The following is a 20,522-nucleotide window of genomic DNA, read 5'->3' on the forward strand; positions in this document are numbered from 1 at the left end:
GAGTGGGAATAGTAATTTGTACCCCTACTCTATCCAGCGTTTTCACTACTGTTGCACTCTCTGGAGTGGGAATAGTAATTTTTACTCCTAAGCTATCCAGCGTTTTAACTACTGTTGCACTCACTGGAGTGGGAATAGTAATTTTTACCCCTACGCTATCCAACGCTTTCCGTACTGTTGGACTCACTGGAGTGGGAATAGTAATTTTTACCCCTATGCTATCCAGTGGTTTCCCTACTGTTGCATTCTTTGTAGTTGGAATAGTAATTTTTTTCCCTACGCTATCCAACACTTTCCCTACTGTTGCACTCTCTGGAGTGGGAATAGTAATTTTTACCCTTACGCTATCCAACGTTTTCCCTACTATTACACTCTCTGGAGTTGGAATAGTAATTTTTACCCCTACCCTATCCAACGCTTTCCCTACTGTTGCACTCTTTGGAGTTGGAATAGTAATTTTTACCCCTACGCTATCCAACGTTTTTCCTACTGTTGTACTCTCTGGAGTGGGAATAGTAATTTTTACCCTTACGCTATCCAACACTTTCCCTACTATTGCACTCTCTGGAGTTGGAATAGTAATTTTAACCCTACACTATCCAACGCTTTCCCTACTGTTGCACTCTTTGGAGTTGGAATAGTAATTTTTACCCCTACGCTATCCAACATTTTCTTTACTGTTGTTTTTGTTGGAGTTGGACTAGTAGTTTTATTGTGTCTGATATTTAATATGTTTTGTATTATTTTAGCTATTGTAATATATTATTAATAATAAAAATTATTTACATTAAAAATATTGATTATTATTTGCTATATGTAATTATTAAATATTTATTGATGTTATTGTTTTATGTGTATAGATGTATTGGTAATTTTAAAAAACATTTAATAATTTATACGTTACATAAATTATTATTAAAATTAATTATTAAGTAAGTATATATATTATATATTATATGTATATGTTTAATTAAAGTTTTATTAAATTATATATATTAATTATACATTTTAAATATTATACAATATATTTAATTATGTTTATTTAATTTATAAGTATTATTTGGTTTATTTTACATATATTTTTAAAGTAAAAAAAAAACGATATTTTTAATAACGATATTTTTGACATCGATATTTAATTTTCGATATTTTTGCACTTACCATGTTGTAGATAGGATGTCGATATTCTTGACATCGATATTTGTGTTGCGATATATTTGTAGGTCGATTGTCTGTCTGTCGAAATTATGTCATACAACCGTGCAGGGACTGTGTTCCCCCTCATACCTGCATGCATATACATCAGCTTTTCCCATGCAGATGTACCATGTGAGATGTATTCTTGTCCCTGTTATACATATCTTTGGATTTGTGATGAGTTTGTATCTTGCTGCTGCACTGAGAGATGTAGGTACATAACACTGTCACTGATGATTTCCCCCTCTTGTCTCCCATGCCTGCAGCTCAAGGTACAGCAGCGTAAGGCCGTGTGGAGGACCATTGCAGCCAAGGTGCGTGCTCTGGGGGTCTCAAACTGACGGCACACCCACTGCCACAAGAGGTGGGACGACATAAGCCGGTTGGCAAAGAACGTGGCGGAGATTACCTTGGGGCTGCTTCCTCGCACTGGGCGTTTGACACGGCGCAGCATGACACCACTAATGGGCCGCATCTTGGCGGTGACACAGCCCGAGCTGGATGCACTTTTGAAGGAGCATCAGCAGCAAGACAGGGGTGAGCATTCAGGGAGGGTGACTTTGGCTGAGAGTGGCTCAAGGTGTACAGAGCCTGTGCCAGCGCTGGCCTATGTGATGTTGGTAGTGTGATGCAGTGGCATGTAAGTGGCTGCTGGGCTGGGTGCCTGTGTTGCGCATTTGCCCTACCTGTACTTACAAAGGTAATTGGAATGCTGTGCATTCCCATTGCGTTCTGAGTCATGGTCTTCAGGTATCGTTTGCATTGGGGTAGTCTGGGGAATCCCATGGGAGGGAAAGGCAGTTTGCCCGATCAGAGTGTGCCTTCATCAATGCGTCCATTGCATGCACTCAGATTTGGGAGGCCCAGACATCTGACAACAATGTGCACCAGTCTTTGGGCCACAAAGTACAATATGGTGGATGGCATGGGCTCATGGCCATTGTGGAATGTCATGTTGTAGTCTGTGTCTGTGTTGTCCACTCCTGTTCCATCCAGATCTGTCAGTGGCAACAAGTAGTGTGCCCCCATCATGTCCATAGGTGTGCTCAGAGTTAGTTGTGTGCCTGGTTGAACGGAGCCTCTAGCAGGGTGTTGTGCTGTGTGGTCATCACATGGCTCACGTATGCCTGAATTTCCAGTTTCCATGCACTGTTTGAGTCAATTTAGTGAGTTGGCACGATGTGATGCACTGGCTGGTTTGCAACATGTAGATTGGTCATCTTTTGTAATGCATTGCTTGCATATGTTTGTTCTGTTGCTGCCACTGACCTGACCCTACATCTCTCTCTCTCATGCAGCATCTCCTGTGATCACGGAGGGACAGGAGACGGACACCAGTGGGGGTGAAACAAGCACAACAGCTGCACAGGAGCCCAGTGACACAGATGTCACCAGCGCCTCAGAGGGGGACAGGAGTCTGCTGGAGGAATCCCAGCCTGAGACGCAAAGTACCACATCATCTGATGCCAGCGGTGATGCATCCATGTTGGCGGGCACAGGGAACGGGGACGCGGCACGATCTTCCACCACATAGCGGCCAGTGCCCACCTTCCCAGTCACTTCCTCTGGTGCTGCCCTTGTCTGCCTTAGTAAGAGGGGAAAAGTGTCCTTCACCCCTGGCACCGCTGTCCCTGCCCCTGTCCCCCCAGCTGCCATCAATGCTGAGTCTGTGGACCTTTTGCGCCTGCTGTCTGTAGGCCAGGCAGCTCTCCTCAATGCCTTTATTGACCACGACAAACAATTGACCTAGGAAGGGCTCCAAGGCAGATTCACCCACCACCTCAACTCCCATTCCAAGCCCAGTGAAGCAGGGGAAGGAGGGCACTAAAGGGGTAACACCTAGTAAACAGGGGAAGGAGGGGCAAAGGCAAAGCCAGGCAAAGGGTTCCGCTGGATCCAGCACATCACCAAAGGGAGTGCCAGCGTCTGCACCCGATGCAGCTTTGGTGGTGAGTGTGCCTGTTGTATCCACACCACTTCCAATTGATCCAAAGTCAGTCAAGCCAGTTAGGATCCCCAAGAAGTGGAAAGGCACCCTTCCACACTCTCCCAGCCACACCGTGTCTCCCGTCTGCATGACTCCGCCTCCACGTTCCACTACACCACCTGGTCCAATCAGACCTCCGGCTTGCCAAGCCACTCATAGCTCTACCTCAGCTGGTCTACTCTCTCCCCGGTCAAGTACCCCGACAGTCCCCGAGACACAGCCAGCTCCCAGTCCGCCTGACAGCCAAGTCTGAGTGGTAGTCACCCTCACACATCTGTCTCTCACACAGGTGGGCCTGTACTGCACATTGTTACCCCCTGACTGTGTTGCTGACCATGGAAAGGTACAGTCGCACACATTCCCTGTGCAGTCTCTCCTGAACATACCCTGAACTTTGTTTTTGCCACTGGCCTTGTTGCTCTTTGCTGTGTTCAAGTATTCCCTGTGCAGCTTCTCATGAACATACTCTGCACTTCGTTTTTGCCACTGGCCTTGTTGCTCTTTGCTGTGTTAAAGTATTCCCTGTTCAGCTTCTCATGGACATACTCTGCACTGTGCCCTGGCCACTGGCCTTGTTGTTCACTGCTGTTTTGCCCTTGCCTGTGCAGGTCTGTAAGCATTTAGTCAAATACTTAGGCTATATATGTAATGACCTATATACATTTTAAACATAAATATAAGGAGTGTATATATTTGAACTATAAGTAATATATAAATTTGTCATGCATACATATATGAGAATATATATATATATATTTATTCATAAGTATATGAGGACATCATTTTTGGATGTGCTGCATGTCCAGGAGAGAGATTCATGGAGTTCGACTCTTCGAGGGAGGAAAGGGGTACGGAGGTAGACCATGCAGGTCTGAGGTTCAAGTTGGACTAGAATAGTTCCTGGAGACTGTAGGAAGCTGGGTGTCTGTTGTAGTAACCCCCCATATTTTACCAGACTACTAATGTACTTTGACTTGATGGGCCCTGGGGCCCTGCCAATCAGGTTCCCAGGGCATGTGTTCTTTCCCAAAACTGTACCTTGTACCCCCAATTGGCACCTTTCTGGCCACATGTCAGTCCCTTGTAAAAGGTACCATGGGTACCCAGGGCACTGTGGCCACTCCTCCACGTGGGGTGAGCACACCAAGGGTGTAGTCACCCTAAGGTCATAGCCCTTTGGCTACTGACCTCGAAACCCCTAAAACGCCCCTAAATACAGTATTTAGGGGGTAACCCTGAACCAAGAAGACAGATTCCTGCATCCTTCAAAGAAGAAGGACGAAAGAAGACGCCCAGCAGAGAAGACTGCAGAGAAGCGCTGACTTGGCCCCAGCCCTAATGGCCCGTCTGCAGCTTCCGGAGACCCTGTGGCAAAAGTCACCTTGTCCTGCAGCCAGCGACCTCCAGAACCTGTGGGAGGACTGACTGCCTTCAACAAAGACCGGATATCCTGTGAACAGCAACTCTGTTCAAAAGAAACTCCCAGGACCGACTCTGAGCCTGCTGAGGACAAAGAAACTCGACGCCTGGAACCACCATTTCACCCAACGCCTACAGCCCAGATCCGGGTGGCCCACTGGTCCCAAAGAGGTCCCCGAGCACTCCAGAGTGTGAGTCCACCGTGGGTTGACCCCTCCAGGATGCTGGACATCGCCTGCAGCCTCTGCATGGAGTCCCCCAACCGCGAGTGGCCCGATAAGGTGAAATCCGACCTCAACAGACACCCCTGCATCCAGCTGCCCTGTAGAAGAGAACCCGAGGTGCACCTATATCCCCGAGCCCTCCAACCTACCTGCTCAGCTGTTGGTTCATCTTGGAAGGCTTCCTGGACTGAGCCTGCAGCTAGAAAACAAAACTGGCAATTCCCATTGAAAACAACAGGGCACCCACTGCCAAAACAGCACCCTGCACCCAGCCGCCCCTGTGCTGCTGCGGGTGCACCTTGTGTGCTAATTTGGATCTCCCTTTGCCCTGAGCCTAACACCAGGAGTTTAGCTCCCACAACCTTGTGGCCTACTCATGAACAGCCACCAACCGGAGGCCCCCTATCCCCCATTGGGCCTCAGCACTCTGCACCCGGCTGCCCTAGTGCCGCTGAGGGTGTTCTGAGAGTGCATCCTCGACCCTGGAGGAACCCTGGTTCTAACCCCAGAATACCAACTTCCACAAACATGCACTTACCTGCAAACCGTTAACTTCATTTCTTTCCGTAGGTTTGTATGAAACACTGAAAACTGCAAATGTACAAAAACTGATTTACTTACCTTTTCTCTAGGAAATGTCCCAGTGTGATATCTAGGCATATCACAATGAGTAGAGAAAGAAACTTAAAAAGTAATGTGCAAAGTAATCTGAAAAGTAACTGAAAAGTAATTTCGACACATTGACTTACCGGTATTTCAATCAACTGCATTTGAACCTGCATAAGATTTTGCAAAGTATTATTTCACTTACCTGCACCAGGCTTGGCTTGGTTCTAGAACTAAAATAACTAAATAATATTTTTTATACAACCAAGTTGGTCTGAGTTCAGTCTTTGAGTGTGTGACATAATTTGCTGCCTGAGTGTGTACAACAAATGCTTAACACTACCCTCTGATAAAGCCTTACTGCTCGCCCACACTTCCACGAATAGAGTAAGGTGCTATGTGCTTTTACCTCTGCCTACCTTTGGGGTTCCACTGTACTCTGTGCACACTATATCTCATTTGGTATAGTATATACAGAGCCAGCTTCCTACAGAGACCCTCAATAGAATGTTGGTTGAGAGCTTTGGAAGAGGGAATTGACTTTGTTAGAGAGTTGAGAGTGCAAAGTATTGTGGCCAGGTTTGAAAGGAACAGTTTTCTCATTCACTGTCTCCCACCTCCTGATGCCGTCTTTCAAGGTGGAGAATGCAGTGTCTGTTGCACAAGAGCTGTGTCCGTATAAAACCACGCCTGAATTGTCAGTGTACTGATGCATGTCTCTTGTTGCTGTTGTGTTCTGACAGAGAGGCCTGGAGTGTGTCCACCCGAGCGTAAGGTCAGTGTTCAAGACCAATTCCAGGATTCCTTCTGTCAGAAGGATGAAGACTGCCCTCTGGTTCAGAAGTGCTGCTCTGACAATAAGGACAAGTTTTGCAAGACTCCTGCTAAAGGTACATGTGAATTCAGCATTTTTTTCCCTACCTTTCTGAATACTGCAACATGAATTTGTTAAAGTTCTGATTTAAGTATTTACGAGATTACATTTTTAGGAGATCTCATTTTAGAGTTTCAGGCCTGGGTTTGATGACATCTCGCAATAGCACCACCAACACATATGTGAACAAAATGGGACATCCAGGGTGCTCTCGATGCATTGATTTTGAATGTATTTTATGGGTGCTTTCGGGATACAAAGATTACATTTTGCGCAAGGGATAGCTGTATCACAAAAATTGAAAGCAGTAGACAAGAATACTGCCCAAAATCGCCTTATACACAATGGTATATTAGCAAAACATACAACATATGATATAAAGTAGTTTATCAGTGGAACTGATTTTCCCGGGAGTGACAATGAGAGGATCTTATTGAGTCACTATGCTTTTTCTCACGTTCTTTTCTCTTAGGTCCCAACTTTCAGCAAAATATCTTCTTGTGCTTCTAGTTACATCCTCAAAGATATCACTTACAAGAAAGAAAATGCTTTCATGCCCCTATTCAAGTAGTTCTTTTCTAGAATGAATCTGAAATTAGCATATAAGGGGACATCTTACCATAAAACTAACGATGTGCTCAGTTCCACTACAAAGACACTCTGCAATGGTAGATTGCTTTCTTTTGTTTACAGAGTTTTCAAAGGGAGAGTCCCAGTTCTAGTTTGTGCGATGAGTCTCCTATCCCTGTAATCTATAAGTTTCTTCAGGTAGGGTCGAACCTATAGCGCAACATCGAAAAGTCCTGTTTGTCTTGCAGGGTGAAACCTCTCAGGAATGTTGCGCTTTTCATTCATTTCCACTGTGATAAATTGTGAGTAGTCGGGTTTAGTCTTTCAATTGACTTGAGCTCCAGTGCTCCATTTTCCGTGAAGAAGACTAGACCGAGGCTGTATGCTTCTTTCTCCCAACTACTGCTAAAGGCAGATGTTTGGCCTAGCTTGAAATGTTCTTTCCAGGCTTTGTCTATCAAGTTTGATCCAGGTGATCTCATTCTAGAAGCACTGACATGATCTGATGTCTACCTTCAGAGAGCACTTTGAGCAAAACCCTGGCATATCTTAGCGTTATGACAGGATGACTCCTATGGGTGCCTCAACTCAGAGAGCCCTCTAAAGATGGACTCTATGAGATCTCTCCCGCTGCCTGAAGCCCTAGAAGCATTGGCCTTCGGTCAATACCTCTCTCTCTTCCCTTATGTTTCTCTCCCTCTCTTTTGCTCTATCTCGCTTCCTTTTTCTATCTTCTTTACTCTTAGTCTTCCCACCCTCATTCTGTCTTTCTCTCTCTCCCTCGTTCTCTCTAGAACTACAGCACTGGGAGTTACAATGGAAAGTCTCTCGCTACAAAGGATATGAGGCACTGTGTTTTCTAACTAACCTCTTCTTGATACAGGCAAAACAATTAACTATGAATTGAATGCGGAATTTGTAGGCTTACACTGAGTCCCATGGGTCAGCCTATTAGTCTTAATGAAAATCAGGGTACTTACTGGACATACATCAGTGTTAGCATTCAGTTCCACCAGCCCATTTGCTAAGAAGTGGTGCACTCTAGCCAAAATATGTGGTGTTGCAACTGTTATCGGTATTTGCAACCTCATTCTGTCCATGGGTTCCCCATGAAAATATAGCAGATCCAGACACATTCAGGCATCTCGATTTCCAATAAGCGGAAAGCATTTAAATAGGAATGTTGCAGGCTAGAGAAGAAAATGCATACAAAGGCTCTCAAGTCGATCTCTTTGTCTCATGAAAACATCTCAGAGCCTACTAAAAAGCTATAGAAGCGCTGAAGCATCTTAACTCATAGGATAAACTCAAGTCTGCACTCAAATCAGTAAAAGCTTTTAATTCCGTGAAAACATTGTTGCGACCCTCTCTTTCTTCCACTTTAAAGCCCTACTTATGGCCTTTACCATTCCATGTTTTCTTCAATCTTGTGCTGCTAATATCTTTGTTTTACTGGGAGTCCCCTCTCTCTGTGCCACTGTCATCGAGTCAGGTCTATTTGAGCAGGTTTGTATTTGCCAGATAATCCTCTGGTATTCAGCCTTGCTGGGATTTTCTTATCCCTCTTTAACCCCAAAGAATAATCACTTAGATTAATTGAGCTCCTGCTCCATGCTGGCTGCTTCTCCACTCCCCATAGAAAATCTCTGAAGTTGATGATCACCATGTTTGAAAGTTACTTCTCCTATAAGCAGGAAAAGCAACCTGTACCAAAATGGAGCCTTGTACCTTTCGGTCAACAGCCTGTCTTCTTCTTATGAGGTAAAAACTCAAGAAAGATCTTTCTTGCCAGATAGGGACACACTGAGAGAGAATGTGGCCTAAGGCTAGGGCGGTCGACCTCAGAGCTGGGGAGCCGGGTTAGAGTCTCGGCACGGACGCTTAACATTCTGTGATTTGGGGCAAATCACTTGATCTCCCTGTGCCTAACAAAAAATAAAAATGGTCTAGTTTCTGCTATATAAAACTCCACACTTTACTTTCAGCTCTTGAACAAGATTCACAGGCCAAAACCTCCCGAGTTGGTGTACAATCTCTTGGAAATTATTTTGAGGGGGAACTTGAATTTCTGTTCCGAACTCTCTGTCGCATAAAACATGAACATCCCTGGCCTATTGGCTGCAGAGATAACACTCAGCTTTAGCAACATTTTCTGCAAATGTAAACTCATCTCCAGCATGGCAAATATCAACATATTGAGGGACCACAGATAGTCCCAGCTAAACAGAGGTAAAAGGAAGGTATTTGTGCAAGAATCAACAAAGTTATACCCTTCTTTATCCCAACAGCAATCTTTGGTCACGTCCTACCAGTCAAAACAACAGTAAACAAGCATTGGCTACGCCAAAAGGCCTTGGTTAAATGTGCTAAAACATGCATTGAAAGCACCTTAAAGACCACTGGTTGGGGCAGGGAGGGCTAGAGTTGTAAATGTCCACATGCAGTTCAAGTCAAGTCAAAGTAGTCTTTATTTTCGATGATTTCAATCACCAAAGACACAATGAAAATACAAAACATTATTTTTCATACACCACTAGGCAACAAGATTCCATATCAATTAATAATAAAATCAAGTTAAAATCTTTAAATAAATTAGAAATTAAAAGTATAAGTTTTTTAAAAAAGTATAAAACATTTCATAAAACACGTGTAATACCCATAAATATAGCAGCAAAAGTGTGATGGTTATCTAAAAACTATACAGATAATAAACCCAGAGTCAAGTAGCATAGGGCCCTAATCAAGTTCTACAAGTTTATTGATGTTATTTCTGCGAATGACCCACATCCAACTCAAGTACTTAGCCATAGCAATAACTATGTCTTCCCGAAGGTTTGTTTTCAAAATGCGGAAGGCCGTTAGACTTGATCTTATGCCCAGATTAGAACAAATCGGCTTTAGATATTTATTTCTCGGGCCTTTATATGCAGGACATACAAATAAGATATGCATTACAGTCTCATCCATCAATTGGCATGAGGGACATTTGGCATCTATTTAATGTTGCCATTTTCTAGTAAAGGTTTTTATGGGCAATGACCCTACTCTAAATTGATGGAACAATTTCTTGTCACTAGGTTTCGTAATAAAATTCCAGTATGCTTCAAATCTCGGTTCTATTTTATGTTCCAAGAAAATACCAGTAAGAGAGGTATTTTGTACTGAGGACAACGACCTAGTGTTAATCATGTTCCAATAAGCTTCTTTATAGTCCTTTTTTGAAGGAAACCTACTACTCATCGGATCCTCCCACATATAACTAAGACCCATATCAGCCAGTGTACTCTTTATCTTTTGTAACCATTTAATTTTGCATGCCATGTCGATTTTTTTAACATGTTTCAATGTGTTCGCATATGGTAGTAACTCTGGCGTAGTCCAGAGCCTTCTCCAGTACGCTATGGGTCTGTATGGTGCTAACTCCTCCAATGTGGTGAAACCCAGATCTAAAGTAAGAGGTTTAAGTGGCGTGGGGTGTGGGAGGCCTGTCAATCCTCGTAGGAACTTATTTTGGGCCATGGTTAATGATGTTATATTTTCAAAGCCCCATAATTCAGCACCATACAGTACCGAGGCTCTGATCTCAGCATTGTATATCGCTAAGGCTGGGCCTACCGGCTTAGTATGTGAAAGACAGAATTCTTTTAAAAAGGCACCGGCGAGTTGGGCATGCTTTAGTGCCAATATGTCAATCTATGGTTTCCAGTTTAGTCTCTTTCCCAAGGTCACACCCAGGTAGGTAAATATGTCTGTTTGATCAAGAATGGCATTATCCATTACTACTCTTCCTTTTACTGATTTATATCTGTGTAAAACCATAAATGTTGTTGTATCTACATTCACCACTAAATCATGGTCTTTGCAGAATACCGTAAATCTGTCCAATGCCTGTTGCAAGCCCATTTGTGTCTTAGACAAAATTAGGGTATCATCCGCAAACATTAGTAGTGGAATCTTAATGCCTGCTAATGAGGGAGTGCCGGTTGGATATGATAAAAAATATGTAAATGCCCTATGAATAAAAAGCGAAAAACGGGTAGGTTCCAAAACGCACCCTTGACGTACCCCTTTGCATACAGGGAACCGTTCAGTGACGTTCCCCTGGTATCCCCACCTAACCTGGGCATAGTTAGACTCATGCAATTTTATGATCACAGAGAGAAGTTCAGGAGACATCCCTGCTTTGTTTAGAGATTCCCAAAGTTTATAACGGGGGACTAGATCAAATGCAGATTTTAAATCTATAAAAGCTGCATATATGGTTCCTCCTGCCAGGATTACTGTGGTCCAATAAATCATCATAAATCTAAAAACTTGATCTATAGTACTAACATGGGGGCGGAATCCAGCCTGTAGTGTTGATAGAGCCTTACAATCATCTATCCAAACATTTAAACGGCTCAGCACAAGCCAGGCCATAATCTTTTGCATGGTGTCTATCAAACTTATTGGCCTATAATGTATTGGGCTGGTACGGTCCCCTTTTTTATAGATCGGTATAATCTCGGCGCCGCGCCAAGAATCTGGGACTTGGTGCCCCTCTTGCTATAGCATTTGCTAAGAAATGGATGTATTTAGTCCAGTTTGCTTTATCGGATTTAAATAGATCAGCAGGAATGCAGTCCAGGCCGGGTGCCTTTCCCGCCTGGATTACATCCAGGGCTGTTTCAGTCTCCCTCATCTAAAAAAATCAGTGTCGTCTCTGGAACTAAAACGAGGTTTGGGTTTGATATATTTGATAGAATAGAAAATTGTGCCTCAAAATAAGAAACATTGTTTGCCGGGGTTTGTGAAAATTCACCACTCCCCCATTTTACAATGTGCCAGAATTTCGGCATATCTTTCCCGGAACTAGCTTGCTTCAATTCTTCCCATCTTAGTTCGTCAAACTCCTGTTTAGCTAGATGTTGGGCTTTTTTATATGCAATCCTTGCATTTCTGACCCCCTCTATTTCCTTCCCCCTTATTGCATGAGACAGATTCCTATACGCTACTGTAGAGTCCTTGTTATACCACTTGGCTGATTTTTTTGGAACTTAATTCCTTGTATTTTTAGTCTTAATAAAAAAAACATTTAATTAAGTGAAGAGAACTTCTTGGGCTTTTATAATTGCATGGTTACTGTCCACATTGGGATCTAGTACTGAAATTATTAATATCGTATTTTCCAATGCAGTCTTCATCAGCTCTAAGTTATGTGCATTTCCCAATAGCATTGATCATTTTACCCTTCTCATATCATTTGTCATGATTACATCAGATGTCACTATCTCAGTATGATCGGATTGACAGCCCAGACCTTTTAGATGTAACGTTAGCAATAGGGGGTTTTGGTCACTCTCTGTTCTCGGTTGTATTGCCATATCTATAAGTCGAGGCCAAAGCTCCACACTAATAAGAAAGTAGTCAATACAACTACTTCTTATCCCATTATTAAATGTGTGCTGACCTTCACTATCCGATATGCTCCTTTCATTTACAGCCCTAACACCACATTCCATACACAGGCTTTTCAGCTGGAGTGCTGCCTCTGTCCATTTTGTTATCGGTGATAATGTTAGCAGTGGGATACCCCAAAGTGAGTCCTCCTCACTACTGAGGCCACTATCTTCGAGGCCTAGGGGCTCAAATGTACAATTAAAATCACCTGCTATGACTATATAATTGTCCCCCTAAAATGTTTGATAGAATTTTCGAATGTGACAACTGTATGCGAAGATTTTCCACCAGCCAACCCTCTTGCATAAACATTAATCACTATTATATTTAAATCTTGTTTTGATCTCAGTATAATCGCTAGAATATCAGGACTGTCCATTTGTATTTCATCTATCCCATAGCTTGAGTGTTGTCTAACCCATGTTGTTAATCCCCCGGAAGGTCTCCCCTTTCGATTAGAGATAGCGGGTTTTGTAAAATGTAGGAATCCCTGACGAAAAATGGGACTCAGTGACCAGGTTTCTTGAAAGGCCCAGATGTCAAACCCCTCTACATAGGAAGACCAGTCAGAGGAAGCAATCTTTGCTTGTAAGCCAGCTATATTCCATGAGGCAATGCCCAACGGTCTTTTGGATACAGAATCGCCGTTATGGAGTTCAATACCCTCTTGGTTTATGTTTCCCAGGCTACTTGGGATTTCATTAGATAATGTTTGATTTACTCTTACAGTCTCTGAGAATAGTTGATAGAAGAGTGGCTCCAAGGAGACAATATTTTGCTGTATATTTTGTCTCAGGTCATTTACTAGAGGCTTCCTAGGGTCTACAATGTGTGCCATATTTTGAGACCCCGGCAATTTAATAGGTGACAATAAGATGTCCACAGCGACACACGCTGGTGGCGGAGGGTTCCCACTATTCTCTAATTGGATTGATGTTAAATCCTGTATATTAACCCCATTAAACAAAGTCAATGGAGGCTGGCTTAAATTGCTCTCATTACAAAATGATATTGGGGCCTGTAGTCAGTCTCAAGCTTCTAAGTTGGAAAGAGGAGCAAATCTATTTTGACAAATTAGATTATATTCATTTGTTGAACCTCCTAAGGCAGCCCTAGAGTGTCTACCCCGTTCTAAGCTTTATGTGTAAATCTGTGGTATTATTGGATGCAGTGGTCTGTAAAAAAAAACCCAAAGGAAGGACCCTGATATTATTCGGATTCGTATCTAAACCTGTACACATAATTTTCAGTAGGAATGTTACTGTAGAGCGATTATTGAAGTTTAGGACTACACAATCCCCTTCTTTTTCTTTCCTTAATGGCCCTATCCAGGATACTCTTCTTGCCATAATCAATTCCCTTTGTATGTTCATGTCCCACACCCCCTGCTCCCCTCAGCTTTTGATCCGTCCAGTGCAAGGCATTAGTCATTAATTGAGCTGTAAATTCAACTTGACCATCCCGCAGTAATGGCACATTTCCTAATACCACCACCAATGGTGCAGCCGCTGGTGGAAGATGCAAGGTCATGGACTGGCTTCCAGGTTTCATTGTCTTTCGTGCTTGATTTTGTATCCTCCTACTGACACCTGGTCTTCCCTGCCCCGGGGATGTTAAGGTTTATCCAGTAGCTTCACAGTCGTTTATGATCAATGGTAGAGTATCTTTAGCAGCTAAGCTGTCCAGTTTTTCAGCTGCCTTTGGGCTTGTGGTTGCTTGTGCAAATTCTCCAAGGGAATCAGTTGATTTATCAAATGCATCTATAATTTTGAGTGGCTCAACAATCTTTGGTGGTGGTGGGGGTGCGGGCATTGGCCTTATAAGTGGAGATAAGGTGGGTAAGATGGGTGATTTAACTGGGAGTGTCCGTTTGCTAGTTTTTCGATGTGTAACTTCCGTAATCAGGGCATATTCTTTTGGTGTTTGAGACGTTCCTATCTTGATTAGCAGCACCTCAGTTGAGCGAAAATTTGACTTAGCCAGTGATTCAAGGCCATTTAATTTATCTTCTACCTGGGCCAGTCTCAATGTAAGGGGATTTAAAATAGTAGAAATCAAAGTTTCCAGTCTTTCCCATGAGACTTCATCCATAGTCAAGTGAGATGCTTGGGAAGTAGCAGTGGCCGAGGTTTTATCAAGACTTTGAATTTTGGCACCTTGGTCAATAGGGTGATCAGAGGAATCATTCCCCCTCTTTTAGTTTGTCTAGTCAGTTTAGCTTGTTTAGGTCTCTGAGGTCCCCCACCTCTCTTCCTTTTCACCACTGGTTCTGGGATTTGGCCCAAGCTTGGCTGCTGTGTCTTCCCTAATGCCTTGGTTGTAGCTCTATGGTTGGTACAATAGGGCTCTACTTTTAGGGTGGACACGCATGGTGACAGTTCGATAGTAGGTTCGGGGACTGACTCTGGGGCTACAGCCAATACTATATCACACAGTTGGTTGTATTTGGATCCGCATTCCGAAGTATAGAAGGAAGCCAAGCCCCCCAGTGAGGATCTTTTGTTTGCAAACGGCTCCAGGGATAAGCAACGTTCTGTCCTCACTATTTCGTGTTCCAGTACTGAGGTAGCCCTGATTAAAAATTGGTCAAAGGTCCCAACAATGCTTCCGTTCGCCGGCACACTTTTCTCCTTCCCCTCACGCTTATTCATTTTCAAAATATAATAGAACTACCAACAACAATTATAGTCATAGAGGGTAGGTACTAGTAAGTAAGTTGGCTTGAAATAGGTCCATATTAAGGAGACGTCCACTGTACCTTAAATGTAGCAGATTTCAGAGAGGGGGCCCAGACCAGCCTCCTCCGGTCGCTGACGGGCCCGCCCTTGGCCCGGGCTTCGCCCAGGCGCGGCCCGAGCACGCCGGCGCGCCTGTACTGCAAGAGCCCGGCAAACCATGTGTGCCTCCTGGCGTTCGAAAACCGCGTTCGCGGCGTGCGCGCCGCTGGGGTGCAAGGAGATGAAGTCCGTTCAATCCCCCGTGGCGGCGTTGACTCCTGTGGCGGTGGCGGCTTCCAGGAGAAGCAGGACTGTGGCAGGTAATTCAAGAACTCTATATAGGACGGTCTGACTTCGGGAAGTGGAGATGATGCAAAGTCTACTGCTATTGGGTGAATTCTCCTTTACTCTTTGCTCAAAATAAAGCTGAAATCTCACCTGCAGCTGTGCCTGTAGCAGTCCTAATGCAGTGAGGTGTGGTATGGTGTGGGCGGCCCGGTTCAACTGCCCGCTCCTCAGCAGCTCCTCAGCTGCTCCAGTAGCCTAACCGGATGCCCTTATCGTATTTTCTGCCCCGGACAAACAGCTAAGCAGATAACGGGCACTGCCTGAAAAATGCCACTCGCGGCTCACGGCTCGCAGCTCCGCGGTCGGTACTCCGACTCCACCTCCGACCGCCTCCGTCCATCCCTTCCGACACCGCCCGGCCTTCCTGTGCCACCCACTCAACAACTCAAAATACTTTCAGCTCTTGAACAAGATTCACAGGCCAAGACCTCCCGAGTTGGTGTACAATCTCTTGGAAATTATTTATGCGGGGGAACTTGAATTTCTGTTCCGAACTCTCTGTCGCATAAAATATGAACATCCATGGCCTGTTGGCTACAGAGATAACACTCAGCTTTTGCAACATTTTCTGCAAATGTAAACTCATCTCCTGCGTTGCAAATATCAACATATTGATGGACCACAGATAGTCCCAGCTAAACAGAGGTAAAAGGAAGGTATTTGGGCAAGAATCAACAAAGTTATACCCTTCTTTATCCCAACAGCAATCTTTGGTCACGTCCTTCCAGTAAAAACAACAGTAAACAAGCATTGGCTAAGTCAAAAGGCCTTGGTTAAATATGCTAAAACATGCATTGAAAGCACATTAAAGACCACTGGTTAGGGCAGGGAGGGCTAGAGTTGTAAATGTCCCCATGCAGTTCAGTACCACTGCTCGAGGGGAGGCAGAAGGATATTCCCAAAATGCGTCAGCAGAATTAGGTGAGCGATGAATACTCCACTGGAGTGAGCCTCGACCACCTAGTGTGGCATGCTTCATCATTTGGTTCTCCTTCTAGCATCGGGAGGTATCCCTTTGTAGTCCAGATCATAGTGAGCATGTGGTGTGATGGGGGTAAAAAATGTGTAGGAAACATGAAGGGTCTGAGAAACAGATGTGTTTATTTTTACCCCTGTGAATGGGGTTTGAAGAATAAAGTTGATACTATTAGCTAGCCTGCCCATACACAATATTAGTGTTCCATGGATATCTCTCACACTCATTTTCAATCCCCGACACTCCATGTATGACAAAACAATCTGGACAACAAAGTGACGTCTGCCAGTGGTAAATGGATAAGTTAGTGGTGAAGCATACCATACTAGGTGGGTGAGGGTTTACTAAACATCAAAGAATTACTGTCCCTGATGTACTTTCTGGTTCTAAAAATCAAATAGACTGAACCTTTTGCGCTTGACAGGTACGGGTATTGAGAACGTCCAGTCTACCTCTCTTTCTAGAAGCTACTTTCTTCCACACACACAATAGTTACTAGGACTAAATTAGACTCTGTCAGGAAGCGAAATTACTGATTATGTGAATTGAATCTGCCCATAAAGCACAGAACAGGAAGCAGTGTGGCCAACAACTACCTAGGATGGATGCCCCCCACCCTCCTTTCTGCATCCCCATTAGCGGGAACAACCTTGTCACACAAATGATGTAAACATAACGTTCTTCCAGGTACTTGAGTGATCAACTGCAGAAGGAAGATGGAAATGCAGGTCAGTGTGATCCAGAAGCATAGACTGCATTGTGGACTTGCGCAGATTTCTGGCTATAAGACCTAAAGGAGGTACAGTGACAAATATCTCCCTGCCATCACATGAAGGTCTCAGCTTCCTCTGGGACTTGTGTGGCTTCTATACAACATCATAAGGAGAATGCATGGACCTACAAATGGAGTAAAAGGTAGTATAGCCTCTTCCTCTGGAGGAATTGCTCAAAGTGCTACTGAAGCTCCCTGCCTTGTGCTTTGAATTTTTTCTGATCACAAGGGTGGGTTCCCATTTCATTGCTGTTTCTGTTGCAGTGAAGCCATTCCTGCTATCCCAGACCATGACTTTTATTTGAAGAGTTATCTGCCTAGGTTTTCTGATGGACAGCTTATCCTTATCAGTGTGTCCCAAGAACAAAAAGCCTTCTTCTGGGCCGTGGTGAATAGGTCAGGAGAGGTGCAAAAACTGACATTACAGGGTGACCCTGCATTACCAAATTCAAAGGTAACACTTACTCATTTAATTGCTCTGGCCATCTTTTAGGGGACATCATTTAAAAACGTACATGTGTTCCCTGCTTTCTTCTGCCCATCCTTTAGAAATTCTATCATTCCAATCTTTAGTCACTAAACCGATGTTGCTCCGTGATATCAAAGTTGTTCCTCTGCCTCCCTTCTGAGAAATAGGACAATCATGCCTCATCTAATGCATTACCTAAATGGACATAGTGTGTCTTAGTAGACTGCAGATGAAACTTCTCCTCACGTCACCAGTGGCACAATACGAAATGATTCCTCTATGGTGAATGCCTCTTAAATTGAATTCAAAGTGGCAGCCTCAAAGATATCCAAAGTCCTTGAGTCGATTGTGTGCCTGTAGAGGGATGTGCCAGTCTGTGCCACAGAGGCTGCATGGGCCTAGATCATGCCGCTTGTGAGGTTATTGCAGGTGGCCCGGCAGTAATCAATGAACTCTCTTGATTTAGCTGAAGAACCACATGTCTGCAGTGAAGTGAAGCAGAAATAATGGACGTGTTTCATGTCTTTGTTTACCCTTTCACAGTTCAGGTGGTATTTTCCACAGTTACTGTAGAGTATCAAACTAGGACCTTGAAGAGACCTCTAGGTCCACAGGTCTCTAACCCAACTGGATGCCATTGATGACGACTACCAGGGTCAGCAGGACCAGGAAAGACTGGGAACAAGGGGACGGTAAAGCAGAGGAATAAGTATAGGCTGCAGGCTTGCTTATCTACTTTATTTTATGCTGTGCTACGATAGATCACGAGTAATTAAGACATATAAAGAAGATCCCCTGGTACCATTGTTTCTTGTAGACAATAGTTCTGACATCCTGGCAGCTACCCACCTCAAAAGTATTTGATGTCTCCCCAAGTGCTTTGTTGTTACTTTAGGTCAGTGCACTTCACATTAATGGCTTATTTGCAAGGAAAGCCCAGCCCTTAGGTATGTTATGTATTTACAGTACAAAAGTAGGCATCTGATCTTTTTAACCACCAATTTATGTTTGATTTGTGCTCCTGTCTTGAATCAGTCCATTCTTGGTCCCCTTAGCTGTAAGCCCTCAGAGGAATAGTAGCTTTGAACCAGCCAAGTAATGTTAGCTTACAATACAATAGATTCTGATACATGTTAATGAATGTTCATCAGTAATCATACTTTTGTCCTTACTCGGAGTTCTAGTCTTCATCTTCTTGCCTTCTTTCCCTCCTCCTTTCACCTCTAACACTTAGGACCTGATCCGATATTCTGTAAACTTGGTATTCAAGTGTTTTTGGAATCGGTGGGGTGGCATTATAGGACTGGGGAGCAAAGTAAGATCTCTTATGTAGAAATAATATAAAGAAAATAGCCTTCAGCTTGGACAATGACTGCCACTGAGCGAAGGAACTCCTCAAATAAATAGGTACTGGAACGAGGAAAATTAACTCAAGGTTAATGAAGCGTAGCCAAGAAAGAACAAAGTGCAGAACAAACTCTGATCTGTCTGTTCCATTTGGTAAAAAGGACTTCATGCCTCAAAGCACCCAAAGAGCTTGATAATTTATTTCCACCCCTTAAAAAAAGAAAATGGCAGAAATGAAATGAATAAACATAGAAAGACTAAAAAAAAAGATTCCAGGCTTGAATTTGTAAGTTTCTGTTTCCATTCTTTTTTTCGAGTCAGAACGGCCTGGCAAGTGCCCGATTGTGTCGTTCAAAGAGGCTGACATTAAGAACAGACTGGATTTTTGCACCTCAGACAGTGAGTGTGCAGACGGCCTGAAATGCTGCCTCACGAAGACAGGACGCAAGTGTGAACCATCTTCCAAAGGTATGTGGCTGAAAATGCTGTGCTACAAAGTGAAATATTTGTGACCTCTCCTTCATGTGTTTGTGATGGCTTGTGTCTATGTGTGCGGCAAACACAAGTGGTGCATCCTCTGGCATCATTCTCCTTATGGTAGTTTCTATGTTTACTTCGAAGTTAGAGCTTTCCTTTTCTCGTGCATCAAGATGATGTTAGGGTGCTACTTTTTAAGTCTTTTTCCAACAGCGCAGCACCCTAACATCATCTTTATGCGAGAGCTCTTGATTTCTGAAAATGAAAAAGAAAGTAAAGAGAGAGGGTCTGCTTTGGATCAGCCCTCTTCGGATTTTGGCTTTCAGGTGTTTTTCATGCTTATCTATTGCTTGGATGGGTGTTATGTAGTGGGACCTAGGCCCACATGATGATGAATCACAGACACCGTTAGTGGGGTACTAACAACTGGCCACGAGCACGTGCACTCGGGCCCTTTTATTTGCCGGGTCACGTCACTCGTGACACCGGTGGTGAATGGGTGTGGGGTGTATGTGTGCCCACTCCCATAGGGGAGTGGCTACTAAATCAGTGCCTGTCGAGACACTAGAATGTGTCTCGCAGGACACAACATTCCTCCAAAATTTTAATGAAAAACAAAAGCTCATTAGTTCAACCTGTAGAGATAAAACAACACCAAAATTTGCACCACAGGTTCCATCAGCTTCTCGGGTTAGACATCCGGTAGCCAGCAGACAGGGACTGGTGACTCCAACTGTAGCAGGACGATCTCGGCGGGCACTCATCATTTAACCCGAGTGGCTCAGGACATGAACGCTTGCTTGGAGACATCAGCTGCGCATTGAGAACGTGCCGGTGTAAGCATGTCCTTTAGTCCCAGGTAGCTTCCCTTCGCTGACATGCAGGATGGTATGTGGTGGATAACAACAGTTTATTGATTGGGTGCGTCAAGATCATGGTGGTAGTCCAGGGAGACAGTTCACTGGATTATTTCCAGATTGCCTGAAGTCTCTATGAGGCTGTGTCCGGTGACCTGTTGGTGGGGCAATGTCTCTTCCAACTCTCCCGCCTGGGGAGACCCTTTGTCGGGCTTGCCACGGGACTGCTGGTGGGCTGCGATG

At 44.0% G+C, this 20,522-nt stretch overlaps 1 protein-coding gene across 1 annotated transcript in view; it reads left to right on the forward strand.

The window, feature by feature from the left end:
• The window catches only part of WFDC3 (WAP four-disulfide core domain 3), an 85,744-nt gene that overhangs the window by 18,764 nt on the left and 46,458 nt on the right, over positions 1 to 20,522 (forward strand). Inside the window, exons 2-3 of the mRNA XM_085615162.1 lie at positions 6,177 to 6,323; positions 19,267 to 19,413. Coding sequence (XP_085471288.1) covers positions 6,177 to 6,323; positions 19,267 to 19,413 — 294 coding nt within the window. The remainder of the gene's footprint in view (positions 1 to 6,176; positions 6,324 to 19,266; positions 19,414 to 20,522) is intronic.

The sequence above is a fragment of the Triturus cristatus genome, chromosome 7 (assembly GCF_964204655.1).
Source record: "Triturus cristatus chromosome 7, aTriCri1.1, whole genome shotgun sequence".
NCBI classification, from domain to species: domain Eukaryota; kingdom Metazoa; phylum Chordata; class Amphibia; order Caudata; family Salamandridae; genus Triturus; species Triturus cristatus.